Source organism: Falco rusticolus, chromosome 17 (genome assembly GCF_015220075.1).
Source record: "Falco rusticolus isolate bFalRus1 chromosome 17, bFalRus1.pri, whole genome shotgun sequence".
Classification (NCBI taxonomy): domain Eukaryota; kingdom Metazoa; phylum Chordata; class Aves; order Falconiformes; family Falconidae; genus Falco; species Falco rusticolus.
Window position 1 is genome coordinate 7,130,906 of NC_051203.1, and position 25,817 is coordinate 7,156,722.

Consider the following 25,817-nt stretch of genomic DNA (forward strand, 5'->3'; position numbering starts at 1 on the left):
AGGTGAAGCTGACAGGCTTCTGAGTACAGCAGCCTTCACGATGGCCATAGGTCCCCAGGGCTAATGGTACCATCTGCCCAGAGGCAATAAACCTGTCGGATGCCTGTTGTGCGGGACTTACCCCTTTAGGCAGTCCAGCCAAAAAAAGAATACCAACCTGTCCTGGCACCGCTCACCACACTCTCAGTACCCGTCCTCTGCACGCACGGTACTATGGCCACGCCACGGCACCACGCTGCCGGCACTCCCAGGGCAGGGATGGCCCTCCGAAGCAGATACTCACCGTCGTTGCATACTGAATGTCCTTCCAGATGGAAGTCTCCCGGGAAAGGTCTGAGGCCTCAAACAGGTTCTCCAAGATAACTTCTCCTATCATGTCGTGTCTGGAGAACCTGTCAAAGTCAAAGACGCTCAGGTGGAGCTTCCTGCTTGCCAGCTCCTCATGGGGCACAGGGAAGTGGAAGGACTCATCGAAGGTGGGATTCAGAGTCTTCCTGTGGACTCGTGTCTGGAACTTGCGCTTTCTGTCAGGCAGGAGGTAGATCTTCACATAGGGATCTGAGCTGCCGCAGAAGTCTTTGGCTGGCAAGTCAAAAGCCCTGAGAATTCGGACAGTCAGCGTCTCGTTCTCATAGTCATACTTGAGAGTGAAGTTAATTTTCCCACAAGTTTTTGCTACTTCTTTTTTGGGGTCCTCAGAGTCAAAAGATTTTTGCTTATAGAGTTCGGGCTTAATGCGACCGATGCTGGTCGGCTGCTCAGCCACAGCTGGCGGGTCCATGCCGTAGTCCATGCTGGATACGTGCATTTGCCGAGGAAGGTGCCTTTTGAAGGAGATGTGCCTGCAGGAGGAAAAACAGCAGCTGTATGGTTTTCCAAGGACATTTCTATCCTTTTTCTCCCCTGGACTACTAATGCTAGGAAAGCAGGGAGAGCACAAGAATGAGTGCAATAGGCGCTCCTGATCTCTGTATAGAAACTGGGTATGTGATGGAAATGAACACTCAAGGGAACACCTCCAGTGGTCAAAAGGAACCGATCCAGCAAATTTCCTAACTTCTGGAGTGTTTGCAGCAAGCTGCATTTTTTCACCTGTTGCACAAGTAACAGTCCACACCTAAATATACAAGACCAAACAACTCCTTAGCCAAGCCACAGACAACCCAGTGCGGAGACTCTTCTCCACCCTCAGTCCTTACACTTCCAAGATACTGGGACTAAGTTTCCCTCAAAAAAAAAAAAAAAAAAAGGGGGGGGGGGGGAAACCCTTTTAAAGTGAGAGAACCACAACCAGATCACAGAGTTAGGTTTTATTCTGGGTATTGCTGCCTCCAAATGTCTCCAGCAGACTCTCTTCAGAAACTGATAAATAATTCTTGGCAGGGGGACCACACAGCCTCATCAGGAAGCCGCCTCCTGCCTTGGGCTCCCCTTTGGCACAAGGGAAACTGTAAGCAAAGCTTTACCTCAGCAAAGCATAAAACCCTTCTGCAGGCTCGGGGCATTATTTCAGATTATCTGGCGTTTCCAAGAGCAGTATATGGAGTTATTTAACCGTACTATGAACTTGTACAGCCAGAGCATTAGCTTTAGGTGACGTGTGGTGCTCAGAGACCTCACTCCTCAAAGGCATTTTGGCCTGGGCTATGAGTCAGAGGTCCCAAACCGCTGAGGCTGTTCCCTCGTGTCCCTGGACCTGGCTGCCTGAACGTGGTTCATGCTGGGCTCTTTTGCTTGAGAAAGTGAGTTTGAAACTTTCCCACATGCAACCAAATCCCCCTTTATTTCTCCTAATTCAGACAGGCTGAGCTTTTGTTCTCTCCTCCATCAGAAAGGTGTAATAAAAGCAGAATGAGCTTGTGCGTGGCCAAGAGGCAATCAGCTCTCCACAAAGCACTGCAGTTAAATCAGAGTATATGGCACAATTGTGGGTGGCACCATGCTGCTTTTAACTCTGGCTTCTTCCAACAGAAGGCTGTGATCGGTGCCTTATTAATTCTGGAATGCTGCAGCCAGTTTTCCTACCAATGTCTGTTTTCACAGTTGCACTCTCGTGCACATCATGGGCAGGGCCAGCAAAGCAAGCAGAAGTGCTGGGGTGCAGCCAGGCCCCTGCCATCACCCTTTCCCGTCCCAGTTTCACGGCATTCTGTGTCAAGGAAGAGGTACCATATTTCTCAGTATTCTTGCAGAGAAGGTGTCCCGGGGTTCGTACAGCCTTTCCCCAATTTACTGAGTATGATGTTGACATCTCTGTCCCTGGCTGAGACAGAGACACGCACGAAGCACCAGTGCGGAGCGCAGCTGGTTCTAAGCTTGTGCAGTGAGCGAGACGTCAATTCTGCTTATCTAATTGTTTCTGCTAGGAGCCACAACAACAAGAGAGGGCAGAAAGGTCTAATTCTGGCTGACAGCATACCATCATTGATACTTCAGCCTGCCTTTCATGTTGGTACAAAAATAAAGTGGCCAAAGCATACTGATGCCTTGACACAATGAGGTCAAGTCACAGTAATAGGCCTTGAATCCTTAATTTTTTTAAAAGCGCCCACAGTAAGCCAGTCTTAACACATTAATTGGTTAATGACCAGTCTCTGGAAAGTAACCCAGCACGGAGGTGGGAGTGCTTTCTTTAGCAAAGACACCGAATACAGACAGCAAGGGTATCTGAACCTGAGGCTGCGTTAAGCGCTGCTCCCACCCTGCCAGCCGGTGCAGGGCACAGCATCCTGGCGGAGCATGGCCTCGCTCCTGCTCACCTGGTAGAAGATGCAGGCTCCGTTGTCTGCCTCTGGATCCGCGTGCGGCGCATGATGTGATCTTTCATGGACATCTGGACCTCCGCCGGGATGTCTGGTGATGTGTGGCTGATCTTCACTGCTGCCTCCAGGAAACTTAGGGCACCCGTGTCCTTGAGCTTGTCTGCCATGTTCTCCTTATTGCAGCCTGCCTCGCTCTGCAAGACGGCCAGGTTAGAAGGAATGGCCTTGTTCCTCCAGGGAACCCAGCACAGCTTCCAAAAGAGAAACAGAAAAAGTGCCACCAGGGCCAGTCCACACACAATAACTATCACTGCAAGGAGGCTGACGGAGAGCTCTACAGGGGCAGAGAAGGTGACAGCGATAGGGAGGGGGTGGGAACAGAAAAGGAGAAAAGAAAAGAAAGATAGAGAAAACCATAAGTAAAGGGAAGAAATGGTCCAAACTGACTTAAATCATGACTAAAGGAGAACTCCTAGCAAGTTCTGCAAGCAAGACTCAAACTTGAGTGAGCATCCCCTGACAGATTCAGGACCACTTCCTGCCCCAGACACATCTGGGTAGAAATGCATGTCTCCAGATGGCCAGAGCTATGAAGTTTTACACTGTGATGCTTAGACTGGCTATAAAATATCATCCTTGATTTGTTTTGTGGCATTGGCAAGCTGCTGAGTCTGAAATTGAGAAGAATTGCAGAACTGTATGATAGAAACAAGCTCCAGTACTGACAGAAACTACTTTTTTGCTTCATACCACAGGTGTTCAGACACTGCATATTAAAAAATAAATAATCTATCTACCATGATCCTGGAAGCAGATTGTTGTTGTGCTACCCAAGCTCACATCTTGTCCAGATGTGCCCATAGGGAACAAAAAGTAAACACCAATACAAAAAAAAAAAAAATATCACAAGCTGATGATGCAGTGAAACTAAATATAGAAAAAGGCTGTACAGAAAGTACTACACATTATTCGTTATTCTGAATAGCACAGAAGCTGTGTATGTTCTCTGATTCTCTGAGTCACTTTTGCCTCATAAGCTATGTTTTTCAGCATATTTCAATCTTTTTCTGGAGAGGAAAGAGCTCCCATACCTACGGCTGAAGGATCAGGAAAAAAGGAAGAGAGATATATATAGATATAGAGACATATATATAGATGCGTGTATATTTATATATATACACACACACGATCTAGACTGTGAAATGATTCACAGCACTTCAAAAAGAAAAAACATTAGCTCTTTTTAGTTCCTTTCTTACAGTGTATTAATTCCCAGATTCCCACCCAAACTAAAATACCAAGAGTTCAGAATCACAAAGAAATCCTGTCCCAGAAGATGAAGGCAGGTTTTGCTCTGGAGTTAAGCCTGCCATCACAGATTGCTAAGTTCACAGGCAATTCTTTGATTGCCTGCTGTTTTCCTTGCAGTGCCCTGTAAAGCCATACTCCTTAAATTACCTAAGTGCAAGCCAGGACAGAATGACAGGCAAAAAACTATCCAACACTCCAAAAGTTTATGCAGGATAACCATCGCCGCTCACTTGCCTGCGTTTACGTGTATGCTTGGACCATAAACATGTTGTGTTGTCACATGAAACAGGCAGCAGCTCCTTAATCCCCTACCCGAGAGCAGAGGATCAGGGCTCGTGCCTTGCGTATTTCAGACTTGTGTAAGGAGTCACAGCTAAAGTGACTCCCAGTGAGTAAGCCTCTTGTAAAATTAACCAAAGGGAGGCAGGACCAGGTGTAGCTGCTGGAAAGCAAGTGCTTCATGTGTGGCTGGGGACTCGCAGGACACCTGCAGCACAGGGCTGGCTCCTAAACGGGGCTGAGCCCTGCTCCTCAGCACGCAGCCCATGCCGGCTGGGAGGCGTGGGATAGCATCCCCGCAGCCAGGTCTGCTCCTGCTCCTGGGGCCTGCACGGCCTCCCTCCGCACGGCCACGCCAGCCCGCCCTTTGGCAAAGCTGCTTCAAAGTGAAGTTCATGGCTGCGGGTATGGATTTTGTCCACATGAGCTGACAGCACCTCTCTAGATTGTGTGTAAATGTACTTACAGAAAACACCTCCTCGCCTCCATGAGTGCTAAGAAATGCTAGACTCACTCAAAAACTGCATTTAAAACAACCATCTCCCACAAAATCCACCTTTACCAGGAAGTTTAGCTCTTAGGAGATAAACTGGGAAACTCGCACCTGTGCGTCCTCATAGCTGCTGTCAGTGTGATCCCCCACATATGCTTTACCTTAAACAGAAGCCAGAATACCTTCTGTTTCCTTTGGTTGATATAGTTTACTTTCGTACAGCTGTAATAAGACATTTAATATTTGAGGCTGAGAAAAATCTGTGTGAGGAAATGTGAGAGGAAAGATTAAATTTTTACCTTGACAAAACAGCTGAATTAAAAAATTCTTGAGAAACTTAACAAAACCCCAACCACCATTGATGAATCGTAACAGCAAAGTATTCAGGAACCCATTTATACCGTCAAACTTTGCTAACATGCTAGCTGGGAATACAACAGTAACTATATATTTAGGATTTTCACATCAGTTCTTATAAGTGAAATCTCAAGGAAGCACCAGATGCAAATTGCCACATCTACACCAGAACAGTTCTGCTGAACACCTGGGAAACCATATGTTGTTTTGGATATCCCAGAGGAAAAGCAGTGTTTTTCCACAAAATTACCTAGCTTAGCAAATTCACTAAGAGCTTGAGGTAAAAGCTTCCTGACTGCCCTCAGTTTCTCCAACTCGAAAGGAAGGGCTGGAGGCTGCCCACAGGTACAGAAGGGAAGAAGAGAAGCCATCCACAGGTTTTTGCAGCTTTTCCTCTCCCTCTCCAGCCCCCTGTACAGGTCAGACTGCACCATTTATTTTCTGCTGCAGCTCCAAGGTGGAACTACAAATCACTACTGGGGTGAATAAATAGGCCCCATCTTACTCAATAATAAATGGGATTGCTTTGTACAAGTCAGTGGTGGAGCTTCCTCAGAGATTTGGCTAAATGTATCCTCACTGCAGTGGAGCGCACAGAGGTACCACTTTCCCATACCTTCAGTTAAGTGTTGGAATTGTGCCCAGGAAACTCCGTCAAACGGTTTCACAAGGAAACAAGAACCCGGACTTTTGGCAAATATGTCTGTGTTGTTGCAAAGGAAACAGTGGCAATGCAGAACCCATCGCTGCTGGGAGCTGTTCTGTGGCAGAAGTTTCTGTTAAGCTACTTCTGCCTGTTCTGAGAAGTGATGTAGCATGCATGACTGCCAGCACACCAGACTCATTAACAGAAAAGATCAGAAATAATCGGTTATCCCCCCGAAAACCTATTGCCAGGTTGAGAAAGATCTTAGTTCATGTCACTTCTTGCTGAGCTGGCATTCGTAATGTATTTGACAGGATTCACAGATACTTTTATGCATGACCTCCTACTCTTTCCTCTGACAGCTCACATAAAGTACAAGTAGAAAGGATCAGGATTTTACAGACATTTTTTAAGCATCTGCCTGAGAAGGATATTGGTTTCTCTGAAGATGACATTGAATTCCCCAAGAATTTTCGTGACTTATTAAATTTAAATATCAGTTGGACAGAGCTGACCTTAATTGATTTAATGAGTTTTCTCTTATGAATTTGAAAATACCAGTTACTTTTTAAAAACATTCCTAGCATTCGAAATGTTACGCTTTAAATGTCCTTCAACTTACAAGAAACTGTAAAACCAAGGTAACTCCTCGTCTAACAGAAGATACCCCAGGGCCAAGGTTGCTTGGATATTGCTGGCACAGACGGAGGTAAGGCCCCGTCCCCAAAGGCTTCGCCAGAGGCAGAACAAACCCAAAGGGCACCTCAACTTGTGGGTTTATATTGTCCCACCACACGCAACGCCTGGAGCCGAGGCTGCCCGGGTGGAGAGTGAGGAGGGCAGCGCAGGCGGCAGTACCGCAGGGCCGCAGCTGACTCTGGCTTCACCAGCACTCGTGCCCAGCCAGCCCGCCGGCCGCCCCCCCTGCGCACGGTGCCACCGGCCCCGGCAGGCTGGGAAACAGCCCGTCTGAGGAAAAGTACAAGGACTCTCTTTCTGTTCCGTTCTCTAAGAAAATAACAGCGAGTTGTTTGTTGCCCTGTCACCAGGGGAGCGAGGCCATAGGAGTGCAGAGCAGCTTCAGCCATTCCCCACCCTGCTCCTCTCTGACTCGGTGCTGGGACCTCATCCTAGCCCAGGTCCCACGAGAGACTCGGGAGAAACTGCCATGCTGGAAAACGGATTTTGTTGCAACTTGTAATTTGGAAGGATAAAGCTTAAAAGGAGGAGGTGGAATACAAATTAATATGGCTATTTTCCAGTCTTGCACCCCCCTGGGAGCACTGAGCTGTTTCCCGAAGGAACCCTCAGCTGGAAACTGCTACAAAGCAGCAATGACAAAGCTCTCGCATGACTAACAAGGAGGGAGGGGAGAACAAGCAACAGCAAAGACATGGACCGGACATCAACATTTACCTGCACAAGCTGATACACTTAGCATAAGTCATTTACCGAGTGGAATGCAGACAGCTCCTTCAGGGATGGTCTGCCTCACTTCAGAAGGTCTTTCTGAGGAAGAGGTTTAGCACGGTATGTAAAACAAAAGAGAAATTGTGAATTTGTGACCTCCTATGTTTCCATCTGCACCTGAACTGAGGCAGACACAGAGCACCATCACATCCCCCAGCAGCGCCCCAACAATGACCACTGACAGCCACCACTAGCAGCCCTGGCCCTTCGCTGCAAAGCAGAGACCTTCACCAAAAGCTTTTCCCTGCCAGGAGAACCAGCAATAGGCTCCTCTCAGCCAGGAATGAACTTTTGATGAGTTGTGCCACAGATTCCCCATCACAGCAGTCGATGGAGAGAGAAACAGAGCTTTCTAAACCAGAAAGCCACTTGCCACCAGGAGAGACACAAACATACGCACAGGAAGGCCCACAGACCATGGTCTTTGCTGTGCTTTCCTTTGGCAAACAGGAGAAAGCAAGCCATACCTGAAATGCTCATGATAAATGATCATTTATCATCACTTATGCAATAGGAGGTACCATTAAATGTCAAAACTGAGTCAACGGAGACACTGATCTCCCACACCTGCAGTCTGGCATAAGGGAAAAAAATGAATCGGAGACTTCAGAGACTGCATCAACAGCTTTGGCTGAGTTGTTACAAAACCAACACTGTGCTTTGGTTTTCTTGCAGCAGGAGCAGTTAGGTATGGACGAAGGAATTGGGGCTGAGGGCGGCGAGAAGCTGGCTGGGTGATGCTTAGGAGCTGTGGGGCCCAGGGTTGCCCCTTTGCCATGGCAAAGGGCAGCACCGGTCTCCCGGAGCCATCAGGAGCAGTGGCAAGCCCAGCAAGACAACGTGGACATGCAGGGACACCCCAAGTCAGTGGCAATCTGAGACACCAGATCATATTCAAGAATTTAAACAGAAACACATTTCAGGACTGTGAATGTTTGGTGGAGGACCCAAGGAGCAAAATGCTCTTTGACAGAACAATCTCACTGCAGAAAAGACCTGAAGTCGACAGCAAGCAATGGTGACGCCAAGAGCACAAAGGAGATGATCTGAAACCCATCAACTTTACCAGCAAATTATCTTGTTTCTCTTTTGATTTGACTTCTTGGTTTGTGTTTTTAGTGTTTTTGTAACTTCTAGAAACCTTGCTATTGAGTCTTACAAAAAACTCACAGAATGGCTCAAAGCAATACAAATTCTGAGAAGGTCACTACTTTCTACTGCCTTTCAAATAAAAGATGAGATGGCCCAGGGCAGGACAAGGGGACAGTGGAGTGATTTAAAACTGCAAAGCTGAAAGCAAATTTGGGAAAGGGGGGTCATTTCTTGGTTTATCCAGCCCCTCCCCTGCTCTGGTGCCCAGCCCTCAGAAAGCAGCTCATCAGCACAACTACCCATTTTGTTTCATCTTGGATGGGAAGTAATTAAGAGAATACGGTGGAACTACCTTTCAGCTTTATGTCCCTGATGACTTCATAATACCCAAACTGAGTTACCAAAGGGGATAATTAGCAAAGTCCAAACAGAAAAGGATTAATGATATGACAAAGCCATGATTACAACAGTCTGTTAACTGCAAGACAATACTGGTCTAATTATGGCAACATTGACTTTTATTACTGTTAAGTAGCTCACACTATCATTAAAAAGATTCATGGATAACTCTGAGTTTAATGTGAAGAGTTATATTTAATATCTTGAAGACATAATTTAGCTTTCCTTCCACCCACTGCCCATAGAGAAAACAAAATATGTTTCATTGCTCTCTCAGTGCTTCCAGCACCTATTAGTCATTCCTGCTACCTGTTGGATTTAAACCTTGAATACCAGAAGTGGAAGTTCAAGGGGGTTGAAAAAATTAAATACTATAGGCTGCGGCCCAGTGTGGGCCAGGCTTATGCTGGGGGGCCTGGGCTGCAGTGGACACCAGCCACCAGGACCACCTGGTGGTCCCCTTCCTAAGCCCCTCGGCTCCTGCAAGAGGGCAGATGCGTTTCTGCAGACCCTAGAGCACCCGAAGCACCAAAGCAGTGCGGGCACCTTGCCCTGACTTGGTGCTGAGGTGGGGTGCTGGCAGCACCACCACCACGGCACGTTGGGTCCCACAGCTCCGCCATCACACGCAGAGCCGGACAAAGCCTTGAACCTGATCCTGCCAAGAGCAGATGGACATCTTCCCTGCGAGGGGCTTTTACTGGGAAGCTTCCCGGTGGTCACTGGAAAAACTTAGCTCCAGGGAGAGCTCTGGCTGGTTTGTTCCCCACTAGGCTTCCTTCAGCCCCCAGCTATTCTGAGCCATGACTCAGAGCATGTAACGTCTTGCCAGAGCTAATGTTCCTGGAAGAGCAGTTAGAGGAGATGGCAGAGCCCAGAGGCACGGGGTGATGGTGACATACCTTAACCTTGCTGATACTGGCTGCGGGACTGGTTTTCCAGTGTAATGTATCAACCATTGCTCATACCACGCCAGGAGATATTTCCAGGCTTCTCTGTCCATTTTTGCTATGTTTTTCTGTTGCAACAGTGCCTGTGAGAATATATTGTTCTGTTTCTGTAGGGCTTTGTAGAGATCACACATTCAAATGATGGATTACTACGAGAGTTATTGCTGGAGGAGAAGACAGGCAGCTCTGGGGCTACAAAGAGCCACATGAGGCACCCACCAACTACTGATTTAATTTTCTGTCAGTTAAGAAGCATCAGCAACATAAGTCTGATTAGCTGAGAGCTGGAAATTGGGCATGAGAAACTGGTGAATCTCAGATGCCCAAGGTGGGGGCAGGGGAGAGCACAGGACAACATCAGGGGAAGAGGAAGAGGTTTCCATTAAATCCTAGCTGTAGTCACCTTTATTTAGCCGTGCTATTCAGCTCTGAAGCTTCACAGAGGAAGGAGCAGGGACTGGATGGAACAGAAACCGAATGCTAAACCAACACAGCAGCACAGCATCCAGCAGCACCACAACCCAAACCCAAACCTGGCAGATCGCGGGAACTGCCCCTATGGGAATATAGCTCCGAGCAAACTCTGCGAGATGCCAGGGCTGCAGCAGCAGGCAGAGCACTTTGCAACAGGAATTTTGAAAAGGAAACTGGATGTCTTCTAAATTGTGAAATGCTGTGTTGGATGAGAGGTGAGCTGCAGTGCAGCAGCGTGTGGTTCTCAGCCAGCTCCTCATCCCCTCCTCACACATGCCACAGCTGGGAATGGGAACAGAGCAAATGATAAAGATCAGATTGTCCGTGTCACCCAGTGCAGCTTCAGCAAGCAGCAATATCTCACCAAGCCTGCAGCTAAGGGCTGCAGAGAACATGGCTGCAAGAGGGAAGCATTGCAAGCCTGCTTACTAATTGCCTCTGTTTGCTGGGATTATGCCCAGCGTGCCAGTCCTCTGCTGGTGTCTCCAGTGTCACACCTCCAGGCCAACTCGCTGCCATTTGGTTGTCATTTGAAACTTCAGCAACACCTCTCTTCTTGATTTGCTGGTGGTGCTCTCTGTGCAGCTAGGAGGAGTATATCGTGAAATATTCTTGAGCTAGACAAGTCATTAGCAGCTGTCACTTCGAAGTCTAACTGCAGTCAAATTGCTTTTCACAAGCAGCAGCACAGGAGCTGGATGCGTTGTGAAGCACTGCAGCAGGGACTGCTGCTCAAACAAGATCAGGGAGGTGTGGGTCGTTAGTGAGGTGGAAGTATTTCATCAAGTTCTCAGCAGATGTTAAAGGACCAGGTCAGAAAACAATTACGGATTGAGCAGAGCTTCCATTGTCCCTCAGACGTTATTTCATGCTGCAGGTGGCGATATGGATTGCAGAGCAGCCCTCGCACAGCAGCGAGTCAGGCAGCAAGACCAGGGAGCACCAGGGTATCTGTCACCCGCAGGTCCACGGGTTATAAGCCCATGTTCTTAGAGCCTCCAAATCGCTCCTATCCAGGGAGTGACCCAAGCAACAGAAGCAAGTCTTAGCTGTCACTTCTGGCTCTGCCTGCTCCTACTGACTCCCTGCCCAGACCCTGGCTGCTTGTCAGGTTTCCTTGCAGGGGGACAGCAGTGTTTCCCAGTCAAGGAGAGTGCCACATCCTTAGAGGATGGGAGAGGAAAACGAAGTCACAGAAATATTTGATACCACGACCTATCCAGAAAGAAAGATAGCGGGGTGGTTTTGCCTCTTCGTAATGTAAGTAAAAATTCACTGATGATTCCTCTCAACTGCCCAGTGCACCACAATGGTACAAAACATCTGCAGAGACCATGAGAGATCCCTGCACTGTGCACACTCCCTTGACCCTGGCATGCTTTACAGTTTCTCTAGGTGAAGGCAAGCACTGGCTCCAGCTGGTTTTTGCTGTGAAGCATGCCCGTATCTTGTTTTGTTACGCTATGTCAGCCACAAGCAATCCCACAGAAGACAGTGCAATGAAAGCAAACTGAAAACGCTGTGAAAGCAGGAAGAGTTTTCATAGATGAACAGCGCTTTCACACACTGTTCGTCATACGTAGCTCAATGGCAAACTCCTCTCACAACTCAGCAGAGGGGTGGAAATCCTCATGAGACGAACGCTGCAGATGTTCTGAGACAGTCACAGAGTCTCTGAACTGCCCTCTTGGAAGCTCTGCAAACTCAGCCTTCCTCCCGCATGAAGCTCAAAGGAGGTTTACCCTGCTCACATGCTTCCTCAGCCCTTGGACACTGCATCTTGTGCTATCAGCTCCCACCAGCCTCCTGCAAGCACGGGCTCCACAGGAACCCAGACAGAGGCTCCTCGTCTGCTGTGCGCACCCAGCTATGTAGCGGATTACAAGAAGACAGAGACATGAATGCCCAAAGTGGCATTTCTATCAGCTAGATAGAAAGAAAACTTCTTAAAAATTAATTTGCCACTACCACAGGGTTCCTGCCATGGAAGAGCTTATTGGAATGCAAACTATAAGCTTCAAAGGGAAGGATGAATCAGAAGCTATTTTGAGAGTAATTATATAAGAGTATAAAATTCAAACCATCTCATTATTGCATGTTAAGTATGAAGAAACTTGCTTCATAAGGAGACCTTGCAGGGATCCAGTGTTTAAAGCAACTATGATCTATGGTCCAAGTGCCAACAGCAACCTCATAACTCCTGTCCAGACAAAACTTCCTCGGTTAAGCAAAGCCAGGGATTTTTCACCGTTTACTGTAATTTTTCAGGGGACGCGGCTCTGTAGCTGGGAGGATAACTAGAACATGAGACACGGACAACTTCAGGCAAAGTTTTGTTCCTTTAACAGTTGAGTAATTTGTTGTCCTGGAAACCAGCTATCAGCTTGTTAGTGACAGTACCTGCAAATTCACAAATTTTATAAACTCCGGTTCAAATTATAATTAAGGAGAAAACATTTAAACAATAAATTTGCACATGGAATAAAGAACTATTCCAGCAACTCCAGCCACAGGAGCAAGGAGCAGCCCGGCCGTGGGTGCAGCAGGCAAACGTGACCCACCCTTCCCATGCCGTGATGGAGACTGTGGCAGCCCATCGCTGCAAGAAGACAGGGTCCTGAGACACCCCCTGAGCAGTTAACTGCCTTGTGCACTGCCTGCAAGAAGAAAAGAGAGTTGTTCTTATTTTTGCTTACATATCCAGGCTTCAGCTGAAGCTCCAGCGATGGCTTGGAGGAAGGTGGTGCGCCGGTGGGAGGGCTGCGAGCTGCTCGCTCCCTCAGGGAGGGCAATGCTTGCTGTCCTTATCTTTGCTGCACCTGGGCACCCCATCCCTTGCCAGGGTCCTTCACACTTGATGGTCTGGGAGAGCTGATCACACAAGTGCATTAAACAGGGGAAAGGTGGGGGAAATAGAGGCTATCATACCCTTTACTACCTGGCATTTTTCAGTTTATGGGTTGGAACATTTATCAGCAAGGGAGCAGGCGGTAAATGCACTCAGATGCAGGAGAGGGAGGTGCACCAGTCCCCCAGGCAGAGCTTAAAAGAGCAGAAGAAAATCTGAACAGTAATTCAGAGGGAAACACCCAAAGGTGATTTTCAAGTGCAGAGTCAACAATGAGGTACTTTACACACATGTATGTATATATTAAAAAAAAGAAAAAACCCATATACATATGAAAATATGTAATACACCAGGCAAAAGAATGCTACGTAGGAGAAGACCTTGGTAGCCTGGAGCTTCTGCTTTGCTCACTGAAACAGAACGAAGAAAGATTTAATTGCCCCCCAAAAAAGGCGAAAGATCATGAACAGCTGACAAGCAAAAGATGTCTGCATGCCTGCTACATACAGGAGAAGGCTCCACCGTATCAGGCTCTGGACAGCCAAAACACAGCTATGAAACACCGTGCCCCCACAACAAGAGCTCAGCGAAATCTCTGCTGAGCAGCAATGCCAACTATGGGTGAGAGGGATTGCCACGGGAATTGCTGAATTGCCGTGGCACGATATACCTGGTTCTTTGTTCATTTAGACTGTGGCAACCACAATACCAAGCAGGTTGAAGGAGTCTCAGGTGCCTGCAATCCGGTGTTCATCGCCAGGAACAGCTGGGCGTGCCGGGAACACCAGGAATGCCACACCACTGTGGCCAGGGGCTTTGCCTACTACCCACCACAGGTCAGGCACTCCTCCTGCCTACAGCCTTTTCCTGGCTTACATATTCGAGGCAACAGGCCAAAACAAAAAGTTATTTCCAGCCACAGGACTTGTGGATCCAGTGCCACCTTCTACAGGGGAAAGAAAATCAGAGTTTCGAGCTTAGAAAAAGCCCATTCCTTTCCCTTACTCACCATCCTTCAGATCGAAGGTGACGGGTCGCTCAGTGAAAGCCCACATAAGCTGAACGTCTTTAAAACCCCAGATCAGATCGTGGAAATGGATTAGAAACGGGAAAATCTCAAATCCATGTGGGAAGATCCAGCCAAAATGTATTAAACCACCAAGGTCAGTATTGGAGCCAGGACTAACGTGCTGCCTATCACCTTGGCTGCAGGGCTTTTAGAAAAGTGACAGGCAGAGCAGTGACACTGCCCATGTGGCACAAGCCCCTGCAACATCTGGAGCAGCTCTTTGCGAAAGGGTCCCGGCACAGCTGGGGAGCCCCCCTCCCTCCTCTTTATGCTCCCCCATGTGGGAAGGGAGCCAAGCCCGGGGCAGCTGCAGAGGATGCCCAGGGACAGACAGCTTTGGCAGAGGAGGTCTCTGATGGCGGGTGGTCCCCAGGGCCGGGAGCTGCTGCAGCTCTCTCCTCCCTGGCCAGCCATGCAGAGGCAGGCGCAGCTCCGGCACGCTGCAGGGGACACCGTGCAGAAGCAATCAGGGGCCCTGAGCAAGGGTCGGTCACACTGCAGAGCCGACGTGGCAGCAGAGCTCATGCTGGGCAGAGCGGAGCAGGTGGCCAGATCAGCACAGGGACATCCCCGGCAGTGTCGCCCCCCTCGGAATTAGCTCTGCCAACGACAATCCCTAACCTGTCCTCAGCCTGGGCTCCCAGCTGGGACCTGGCCATGAAAGTCCCTCCTTCCACCATTGCCTGGCCCATTAGTGACAACGGGCTTCATACACAGTGCAGAGAAGCCCATACCAATACCCAGAGAATATAACTAATGCACATTAAAATGGCCATGCCCCAGCAGAACAGCTGGACCGGAGAAGACTGATCAAAGGCTTCAAGACCAGGTATGTTGGTGTCCAATGGTTACTGACCCGCCTGCCAATTTGCACTTTCCCTCCAGGCTGCATCAGAGGCACATTTGGTACTCAAATTTTTGCTGGCGTGTGCAACCAGAAGGGGAACGCAGCATTTCTGTTCTCAAAAGTGATAAAAAATAACAAAAAACCCCAATTGTTCCAAACTGAAGGAAACATTCCCCAGTGATTTAGGTTGCTTTGCATCTTAAACAGCTGTTCTCTAGAGTATTATAAATGAGACAGCAAGAGTTGTCATTGCTCTATGCCTAACTGATGACAATCTAACGAACTGTTGTAAGCCATACTGCATATAATTATAGTGCATAGCTGTGTGCTAATCCCACGATACTTTACCACAATATGCTGTAGCAACATCTGTAAACAACTCGGCAGCGCTGAACACACGCGGTGTCCCTGGGCTGAGGTTAGATAACTGACACTGAGCATCACCTTCCTCCCATGATGTGACCCCGTACACGCAGGTCCTGGGCCAAGCCCTGAAGACGCACCAGGGCTTGGCCTTTCTGAGGCTGTTCCACACAGGACGGGAGGTCTTCATCCAGACCTGCTGAAGCTGAGCAGAGCTGGGTGGAGTGCAAAACCCTATAATATGGACACTTCTGGGACGGACGCAGAAATACAATTGTGTTTCAAGATGCAATGCAAATGAAACAAGCAAAAGCTTTTCACTGTCACGCTATCTCCCTTAGGTGACCAAAGACCTGGATCTTAAAATTTTGCTGCAAAAATGTGGTTAAAGCCGCAACTGTTGTGAGACATCAGAGGCCAGGGTCAGCAGCACGTCGGTGTCCAGGCTTGCCACACTGCTGCCATCCCCCTGCCCTTCACTTTCGAAAGTGAGATTCAGTTTTGGGGAAATGCTTCCCTGTGGCTCGCTCTGACTCCATTTTTGTTGAAAAAGACCTAGATTCAGGCCACCTTGAAAAGACCTGAAGCTAAAGCATGGCTAGAAGCAGAAGCAGGGTCTCTCCCCATCCCAGCATGCACCCCTGCAGGGATGGGCGCTGCCGCCAGTGCTGGTCCTCACCCCCACATGGGTGCAGGCAGCCTCCAGCTCACCATCCAGGGGCATGCGGGGGGACAGCCTGTGAGCCCGAAAAAGCAGAGCTCAGCCAAGACAGGGCAGAAGGCCCCATGTGGGGGACAAAGGCTTCCCTTTGGCAGAGTGCCCTCCGTCCCAGGGGCAGAAGGCCCCCCAGTGCAAGGGACCCCCTTGATTACATGAAAGCATGCTGGGAGAGCCTTATTGCCCGGACCTGCCCCACAGGAAAGGCAACACAAGAGATGCGGGATTCATCCAGAGCTCCCCCAGCTCCAGCTGCTGCAAAGACTGGGTGGTGTACAGGTCCATGTCCTCGGGAGGTCAGGTCACCCATTAAAGACATCTAGACCCAGTATGACCATATAAACCCATGACATGCCCTCTTTCTCTCTCTCTCTCAACTTGTCACGCTGATAACCCCTGGCACACAAAAACCAGTCTGACCTGCCTGGCAAAACGGCAGTGGTTGTTTGAAGCGGGCTCTGTGCGGGATGCAGAGCAGCTAGGGGGGATCCACCAGCCGCCCACCTGCATGGGACCGGCTGCTCAGTACGGTGGAGACCCTGCACTAAAATGCAGTGGTTATGAAAAGAGCATTTCTTTGTTCAAGCTTTGCTGAATGATCAGGAAATTTCCTCCCTGAATGGCTCTCTGCTCTTGTCATTAGCTGCTGCTGCTGTTTCCATTAGCTTGTAACAGACAGAGATCTTTAACCCCTAAAATGTACTGCACAGCACCCCCCTGGGTAGGCTGGAATGCCTGATCCTACAGATTTATTAAATGGATTCTGGGATTCCTTTTCCCCCGTGTCAATGACTTGTATCACTCCAAACCATGCAGCTCAGAACCCTTTTAGCATGAACATTTTGACCAGAGACCGGATTTGGAACTGAGCAAATAACTCTGAGCCAATGCTCGCAGCTATCCGAATGATGAAGTATTGCGTATGGAAAGCATGCATTTACGGGGGTGCTCGCCCTACTCATCTCACACTGTGCTGTTACATGAGCACATGTGTTTCTGTGCAGCAGTTACAAACGTGCATAGAAAATCAGAGTAATGCATTAACAGAAACACTGGTGTGCTAGAATTTCTGGGCAATTATTATTCCATGGAACCAAATACTCTGGGACTGTATGTCTTAATGATGGTTTTGAAAGGGCTTGTGAGCTTCTGGCATCCTGCCTTTAGCCTTCGCTGCACAGTTTCTGTGATGTTGTCAAACACTAACCTGCTACAGCATAACAAACTGAACTAAATACAAAGGCAGCCTCAATTAGCATCTGCAGTTTCACTATATACATGACACCCTGCAGGATAACTTTCTTTTTTCCACAGACATGGAAAATATACAGTTAACATACAGTCACACCTAATATCCCTTCTCTGTCCCTCTAGGATGCCATTTTGCAATGTACAAGTATAATTAAAGACAATACATAGCAGAGAGACAAATCACATCTCCCAAACAACTGTCAGCCTAAGTGACTGTTACATTAGTGAGCCCACTGGATTGAAACAATAAGGGCTGTTACAGACAAGCTTCCTGATTTTACAATATAAGGATAAGAAGAAAAAAAACACATTTTCATCTCTGAAAAAGAAATAACAAATCTTAAAGCTAGAAAAAGCTGCCTGACCAACGTGGCATGGAAACCTGGGGTCCTAAGGAAGAATATGCAATTGTATCTGGGAAATGAACAGTAAGAAGAAGAAACCGTTAAGAAAAACAAGGGTAGTTGAAACGATAATGAAATGGAAAATTGTATCAGACGTGAGATCCAGTTATGGTTCTGTTTTCCTCTCTGAACAATGGATGCACACATGGGAGCTATATGACTATCAGTGAATTCATGGTATGTGCAGCAGTCTGTGCACATCACACTAGTATGACTTCAGCAAAGCAAAGATGTCAAGCAACAAACACCTGCAAACACAAATCCACCAGCTTCTCTGAGGGATCCCACAAAACAATGGAGAAGATAAGAGTCAGGCTATGCCCTGATTTGAACCAGCTAAAAGCACATGCTTGGTTTCAGTGAAAGGTAGGGACAATCCTGAAAGCAGAAGAAAATGTTTCAACAGCAAACAACAAACGGCTGAAGCAAAACGTTAGTTAAGGAAAAGAGGCTTCGTATTACAAAAAAAAAAGGCAAAAACCCGAACAAAGTAACTTCAGAAATGTGGACTTACCCAAGAGGTGACTGCTCGTCAGCTCAGCCCCTGGTCACTGTCCTCAGCCTGCTCACACACTCAATTAACACCAGCAGCAATCTGGCTGCCTGTTTCTATGGAGTTTCAGATGCTGATCCCTGACTATGCATGAGGCTACTGCAGCTGCAATGGAATAGGCTCCGAGGTCCACAAAAAAACCTAAAACATGATCAGCCTCCCTGTACTGCTTCAGGAATGAATCAACCAACAGCAATTAGGCAGATGCAAACCTGCATCTATGCAGAGAGGTACTTGCAAAGCTCCTGAACACACCCCACACACACAGCTCCATAGGTGCATTTTATTTACTGGGACCATCACAGTGCATAGCCAGAGACAGCTGTAGAGTCATAGATCCACGCGCAATACATGAGCAGAGACACATATCCCTAGACATGGCTATATAATCCATTTTTCCTGGATGTACATTGCTGGTTTTAACCTTATTTTAATTCAGTTTTGCAAACCTTCCTCTGGTAGCAAGGTTTGAACCCGACACCTACAGCATCAGAGCACAAACCTGTTTTACTTGAGCTAAAGAGCAGATCTGCTGCATGCAGCTCTAGCTGGCTCTTTTCCTGCTGGTGGACCAGAGACTCACAGAGGAAGGCAAGATCCATTTTGCAAGTGCATTACTCCGTGATAAGAAAGATCTTTGCCCCAAGGCGCTGCTCCTCACATGCCTGGCCTCAGGAAGCATAAGCTTCAGTGATTAATATTAGCTTTGCCTGGGTGGTTTTAAACATATTTACTGTTGTATTGACTTAAAATGCACTTGACCAGTGATTCAGAAAAGTGTCTTATTACAGCTGGTAAGTAAATTCAAGACTTGCCCATATTTCATAGGCAGTGGCTGTAGGCATGCCATATCAGTGAATGGGCATGTCACTAATTTTCCCATTAGTCAAATGATCCTATCGAGGAATAATTGTTTTCCAAGAAAAATACTCCAGGTGCAATTTCTCCATATAAAAGTGATCTTTCCGCATCAACATTCCTGCAATGAAAAGAACTTCTATTGCACAAAAATTCACTCCTTTTTCTGCCTGCAGCAAGAACACTTGGGGGTTTAACATTTTAACAGTATTTGCGAAGTGCCAGGAGAGTGTTCAGTGCTGTACAGGATGTACTGCCTGTATCATGAAGTTTAAAAAGAACAGTTCATACAAAGGGCAAAACTCTACATGTGCTCTGAATTATTGTGGGATTAGAGCACAGAAGGACAGCTGACAGTGTGCTAGGGAACAGAAAATACCGTGAAGTCTCTCCTGGTTTTGCATCTTCCCCAGCTATCCTTTCTCTGTCTCTTACTTCAGCTTTCACACCCTGCACTAGGAAAGCACTAGAGCATTTTCCTGGGATGAATCAGTGCATAAGGAAGGGTTTGAGGAGGGGACACAAACTGTGCCGGGACCAACAGGGACTGCTGTGCATGCAATCCTATAGCAACTCTCTGGGTAAAGCCTGCAACACCTCTGCACATCATCCATTCTATCCTGTACATACTCTGCAGGGCAGTGAAGCTTTTTACAAAAAATACACTGAGGCAAACCCCTCCCCCCCACTTATGTTATCTAAAGAAAGTTCCGACAGAGTAGTGCTGGAGCTAGGAATCAAACCTGGGGGTTTGCTCCTGGATGTGCTCTGATCCTAGTGAAAATTTCTCCTGTATCCATGTACTGTCCTTTAAGGTCAGCAAGCATCACAAGCCACAGGTTCCAGTCACACCCCAGCAGTTCTGCACACTCATTTCAGAATGATCATTTTGTTTTTAAATCTCTCTGTGGAGTCAGGCTCCCACCATCTGTACCATCCCCTGCTTGGCACAACCTCCCAGGATGGGCTGGCAGCCTCTGTCCAGGGCCAGACCTGGCACCGCAGCCCCATGGGATGGGACCTCGTTCAGGCAAATGCTGGGAGTGAGTCAGTAACACAATTCAGCCCAAACTGAGCAACAACCTGCCCATGCAGACAAGCATGCAGCACACTTCATGGTGGCAAGAGCTGCCCAGGGCATGGCACAATGCCTGGTACCCAGGGATGCTGGCAGGCTGGAGCTGAGCTGCCTGCAGCAAGGACCACAGGCTTCATGCCCCTGGGAGCACCCTGGGCAGGAGCAGTCAGGCAAGAGCTCACTGCACCGCAGTAGCTTGTAGCGAGCCCTGGGGAGCAGGATTTGGCACCCTGTTTCCCAAAGACCCTGACGCCTGTTACTTTCCAGCAAGCGGCTCTGCTCCCAGGGGCAGAGGGACCGGGTGACGTGGGGTGGCTTGCAGCCATCCTGTGGGGTCTGGCACCCCCTGCATCGCCAGCCGAGTACTTAGCACTTCAGTAAGGCTTGTCCACAAATTCTCTCAGCTATATCCTAGAGCACTCACTGCACCTCCAGAGCAGAGGAAAGATTTATCCATTTATTTAAGGCACATCACCGCAGTGGTAAATGTCCCTGTATCACAGGCATTTCCACTGTCTAGAGCTTATGCCCACATACACAGTCACACTCACAGCATTGCTGCACAATGGCTGAGGACTGGCAGGGAAGAGAGCTATCAGATGGAGGGAGCTACGGGGGAGGATTTTAGAGAGGCACAACAAAAAGATGCTGCATCTTGCTCGATCTCAGGGCCCACAGCCAAGAGATCAGTTCTGTTCCTGGCACCACCACAGGCCAAACTGCAGGCAAAGCTCATGCTCGCATATCCACTGACGCATCGATACCAAAACCTTCTTCATCCAAATACCTTATTTTTCTGACATACTTAGCTGCTGGATTACTAGCCAGCAGCCATCCAGCAGCAGCAGCCTGCGACGCTCCTTTGTTGGATGTACAGTAATGTACAGCATCCTGGGGAAATGCTGCAGCTCCATTTCTCTCACTGCTTTAAGCAGGAGAATCAGCTGTTACATAACCCGGGCTACAGAGAGTAGGGGAGCATCCGCTTCACACACAGTAGCACCTTCCACATTCAGTCCAAAATGTTAAAACTCCATCATCACTGCATAAAATCATACTCTGGCATGTTCTTACATAAACTATCCATTAATATTTCCATAGTCACAGTTTTTTTCCACTGTCAGATGCAGGTCAAGAGGGCTACTAATACCTGGCTAATTCCTTTGCAACCCCACAGCTCCTCAGAAGATACTGCTCTCCATTAATATATGGAACATCAGTAAAAAACAAACCACCCCTGAGGGTTTAACGGCAAGCAGAGCTGTGCAGAAGCAGGCCTGGGAGTGCTTTCATCTGCCTGCTCATGGACGACACAGACTTCATCGCGATACTTGACAAACCAAGCTGATCCAGCCATTTGCTAATGGGTTTACCCAGGAGGTGACAAACCAGCAGAGAAGCCATTGCTTTCACATGATGGTGCCAAATAGACCCCATCTTAGTCCAGCAAACTTGGTAGCCCAGTGGCCAGGGCTGTGCTGCCCAGCACAGGTCCACCTCAGCAGGACCCAGTCCTGGTGCTGCATGGCTCCGCTGACCCTCCTGCCCGCACTGGCACAGCAGCCTGTCTCGAGGCTGTATCACTGCTCCTCTGTGCACAGCCTCACATTTTATTTGTGTATCCTTATGAGGAAGGACTTGCCAGCTCATAGGACCCCAGGTAGCCGACAGCAAATATGCTTAACGTAAGTCTTCAGTGTGAAACAGACAAAGCACAAGTGCAGATAACTAAATAAACATCCAGACACTAACAGGAAAGGTATCTCACCACTGTAGCTGTTAGATTCGTTAACACTTAATGCAAATAGATTTCTCTCCTTTGCTGGAGCAATTTTACAGCCAGGCATTTGAGAAATACTACTATCCATTGGGCTCAGCCGTGTCGTCTGTGCTGTCTAGACATAAAAATGGGCCCAGCCGTGCAGAGCAGAGACAGCGGCGATAGCTGCTAACGCAGCCGGTGCAGCCAGCCAGCCCAGCGTGACTTGCTCGGGGCACTGGGGTAGAGGCTGACACTTAGAGCAGCGATCAGAGCAGACAAACACTTGAGATGCTAAAGGCATATGGTGACCTGAAAATGAGGTCCTGAACAGGCTGCACAAGCAAATGGGAATCAGTCATATCAGGGTGGAGAGAACAAGGCCAGTACAGATACTTCTGCTGCACAGTCAGGAAAACATTGATTTTGGTACCAAGGTAAAAAATTACGAAGCAATGCAGCAAGTTATTTGCTATAGAGGAAAGAGCTGCACTGGATGCACCACATAGGGACAGTACCAGCAGCGGTGGTAAGAGGCCTTCAGAACAAGCAGGTATAAGGATAAGTCATTTTAAGATGACAACTAAGTTACAAGTAGAGTGGGATGTGAAAGGAAGGTGTCAGGCTGGACGTACTGGCAAAACAGTGGTGGAAGCAGACAGATGGCAGAAGACCAGCGAAACCAGAGAGCTGCCAGCATGCCCCGGGTGCCAGTCGCATCCCGGTGCAAGATGCTAGCAGAGAGAGGCAGAAGAAACTGAAGGATGATGGCACAGAAAGACTTGGACAGGGATTGACAGGCTACTGCCTCTACCTGGGCTATGCACAGGCGTCCTTGGAAGAAGAGGAGGAAAGTTTCTGAAAATGTATGCTGCAAAATCAGGCTGGGCTGGTAGATCATTATCTACAGAAACCTTAAAAGAAGCACTCTGTGCAAATGTTCTAATATGCAAACAACTTACAGCACGTTATCAATAATGCTAAAAAGCTCAGGATTTTGGTTTTTGCTCCTTGGTGTATGAGCCCGGGATGTAAGCTCCCCCTGCCAATGTCTTCTGAAGTTACAGCAGAAGAGAACCTCTCTGGAACATGAAGCCGTGAGCAGAAGTGCACAGAAAACCAACCTCTTTGCAACAAAGAAATGCTCCTTCGCTCCAAGAGCAGTATGCTCGCTCTTGATTCATCACTGCCATGCCAGCGTGTCTCCCTAGCTCTGTAAGCTGGCAAGGAACAGCTTCAGGCAGGTCTTAGGGAAAGTAAAACCAATACATGAAAGTACATTTAGATCCCTGACTGATGGACAAAAATCCATGCGAGTCCCTCCTTTTCTCAAACTGGGATAATGGTGATCAGTTCCTGTCATCTCAGTTACTTAAACAGGCATTTTACTGCTTTTTTTCTACAGGACAAAGGGTCCATTTTTTTTTTTTAAATAAGGAACTTTCACAGAGACTTTATCTCATTAACCACGTCCTCACCATCACGTAACAGTCTCCCTGTCCCCTCCGTGCAGCGACCCCCATCAGGCTACACCGTTTCGCCTCAACAGGTGAGGCAGTACTTGCACCCAAAACTTGACAGTGGAACGTGTAATGGAAAACAGCCACGCAGCGATGCGTGCTGAGACCAGTCTCCCCAAGTCTAGCACGGGGGTTGCAAACATCGCCCTCCCCTTGTGAGAGTCCTCCTGCCTTCCTCTGGCTGCTGGCACTCACAAGCACCACTCGAGCAGGCAGGACCAGAGTACTGTACCTGGCTCGGAGATAATCAGGCTCTGGTCGGAAGGCAGCAGGAGGAATTCCCTGCAAGTGTCCAGGTCCAAGCTAGGCAGGCTTTTCTTCTGGCACAGCTCGGTGACAATGCGGACTGCCTTCTGACAACGGCTGTCATCCTTGGTACCACTCATCTCCCACACTGCATTCTCCGCTATCCCCCTCTGCTGTCTAAGAAAGTCAAACTAGGAAAAGAGGGTTTGGGTTTTTTCAGTCACACTAACAGATCCACACCGGTTCCACCCTCTGGCATGGCAGCACCCTAAGGGACACCCTGTGCCAGGCAGTGGTCCAGCTCTACAAACCCTCCTCGGCATCCAGAGCAGGGAGTCTCCGGTCAGCCTCCAGAAACCAGCCTCCTGCAGTCCTGCCAGTGCTCCTGATGCCTTATTGCCTCTGAGATCAGAGAGCTGTTTACTGCCAAGGCGGGTTCCAGGCGAAGAACCTCCTACCCAATTCAGTTTCGTGCTGCAGCCTAGATAATTTTTTAACCATTTCATTGCTGCCCCTTCACCATTCTCCAGGTGCAGAGTTTCAAATCCCAGCCCCAGCACAATTTTGCAAATAAAGTGAATGCTGAAATCTTCTGGCTGAGGACGGCACATCATCAGACAGGAGAAACAGGACTGCTGCCATGAACACTGCACAAACTACTTACAATGGCTAAAGGCAACGTAAGAAAAGCAGCAGGTTCTGTTGATTTGTTTGCACTGGTCCTAACACAACAGGCTGCAAATAGCAATAGAGATTGAGAATACCACTGTATTTTATAATAAGATATTTTTTATTATTATTTTCTGCAGTGTTTTTTTATTCTTATTTTAATTCAGCAGACAGGTCGTGCCTCATGGTAGCGCTACACTTTTGAACAGAGTATATAGTTGACAGTCATGGGAAAAGAAGCAATTGTGTAACAGGCAATTAAAATTACATACAGCAGAATGGTTTCTTGCAGCTTCTGGAGCAGAGAAGTACAGATATAATGAGCATACCAGAGAGCCAGGGCTGAAGCTACACAGGTCCCTCAGCCCCACATTGCCATAGAGGATGCTTAGATTCATGCCACTGTATTTATTTTCTTTGTTAATTAGTTGCTGAAGCACTTTGAGCCATCACGCCACGTGAGTCCCAGGAGTTACCCAAGCACCCGACGCAGCACCAGGCTCCCCTGGAACGTGGGTCCTCTAGCACGCCCCGCCGCCCAGCCCCCTGGCTGTGTAGGGCAGCGACCCTCCCCAAAGCTCTGTGTCTGAGACCTGGGAGCTGCAGCGCCTACCCGGGTGCCCGTCGCGCTGCCTGCTCCTGCCTGCTCCTGCCTGCTCCTGCTGCCTGGGAGCAGCCTGAGCGCCACCAGGACGGGGCACGCAGCGCTGCCCACACCTCTCCCGGTGCTCCGCGGGACCGAGCTGCCCTTCCACCACGCCACAGCCCCCTGGGCACTGGCCGCTCCCTCGCTGCCCGCAGCAAACGTGCTGCGTCTCCTCCAGCTGCTGGGTCAGCGACTCGCTGCCAGCGCGGCGGGGCGGCCGGCAGCGGCGGCGTGTGGCCGCCACACAACGGCACCGCTCCGGCACCGGGCCGCGCCCGGCGCCCTCTGGGTCACGCCGCTCCTTGCTGCCTCCTTGCCCCGCGCCAGGCGCTTGGGACGCCTCACCGTGGCTTGCTGGGCTTCTGCCACCGTGCTTTAGCCAGCATGGCAACCCCCCTCTGGGCAGGAGCAACTTCCTACTAAGCACTTCTCCTCCCAAAAACTTCTGTTGCCAGGACAACATGAGCGAAATCTTTATTAACACAGCAATATCCTACAGCTGGTCGCAAAGAGACACTTTTAAATAGATACTACCACCTTCCGGTCAGTGCCACACAACCTTCTGCTGCAAACAGTCTGAGGCACACCTGCAGATGAGGAAGTATTACTGGAAGTGTTTACCACATGCAAGCAAACATCAACACCACCAGCTGCCTGCTGGCAGCACCATGGCTTGCAAAGCTCTGTGTTTACTGAGCAGAGATTCCAGACTGTGCAAGGCTGGAAGCCAAACCAGTAATTTGCCAGGAGCTCAA

At 48.7% G+C, this 25,817-nt stretch overlaps 1 protein-coding gene across 1 annotated transcript in view; it reads right to left on the reverse strand.

The window, feature by feature from the left end:
- SYT6 (synaptotagmin 6) overlaps nt 1-24,136 on the reverse strand; it is a 39,494-nt gene extending 15,358 nt beyond the window's left edge. The window contains exons 1-3 of the mRNA XM_037410831.1: nt 23,734-24,136; nt 2,760-3,096; nt 284-842 (exon numbers count right to left, since the gene is read on the reverse strand). Coding sequence (XP_037266728.1) covers nt 284-842; nt 2,760-3,096; nt 23,734-23,887 — 1,050 coding nt within the window. The 5' untranslated portion in view covers nt 23,888-24,136. The remainder of the gene's footprint in view (nt 1-283; nt 843-2,759; nt 3,097-23,733) is intronic.
- Nucleotides 24,137-25,817: the final 1,681 nt, after the last annotated feature.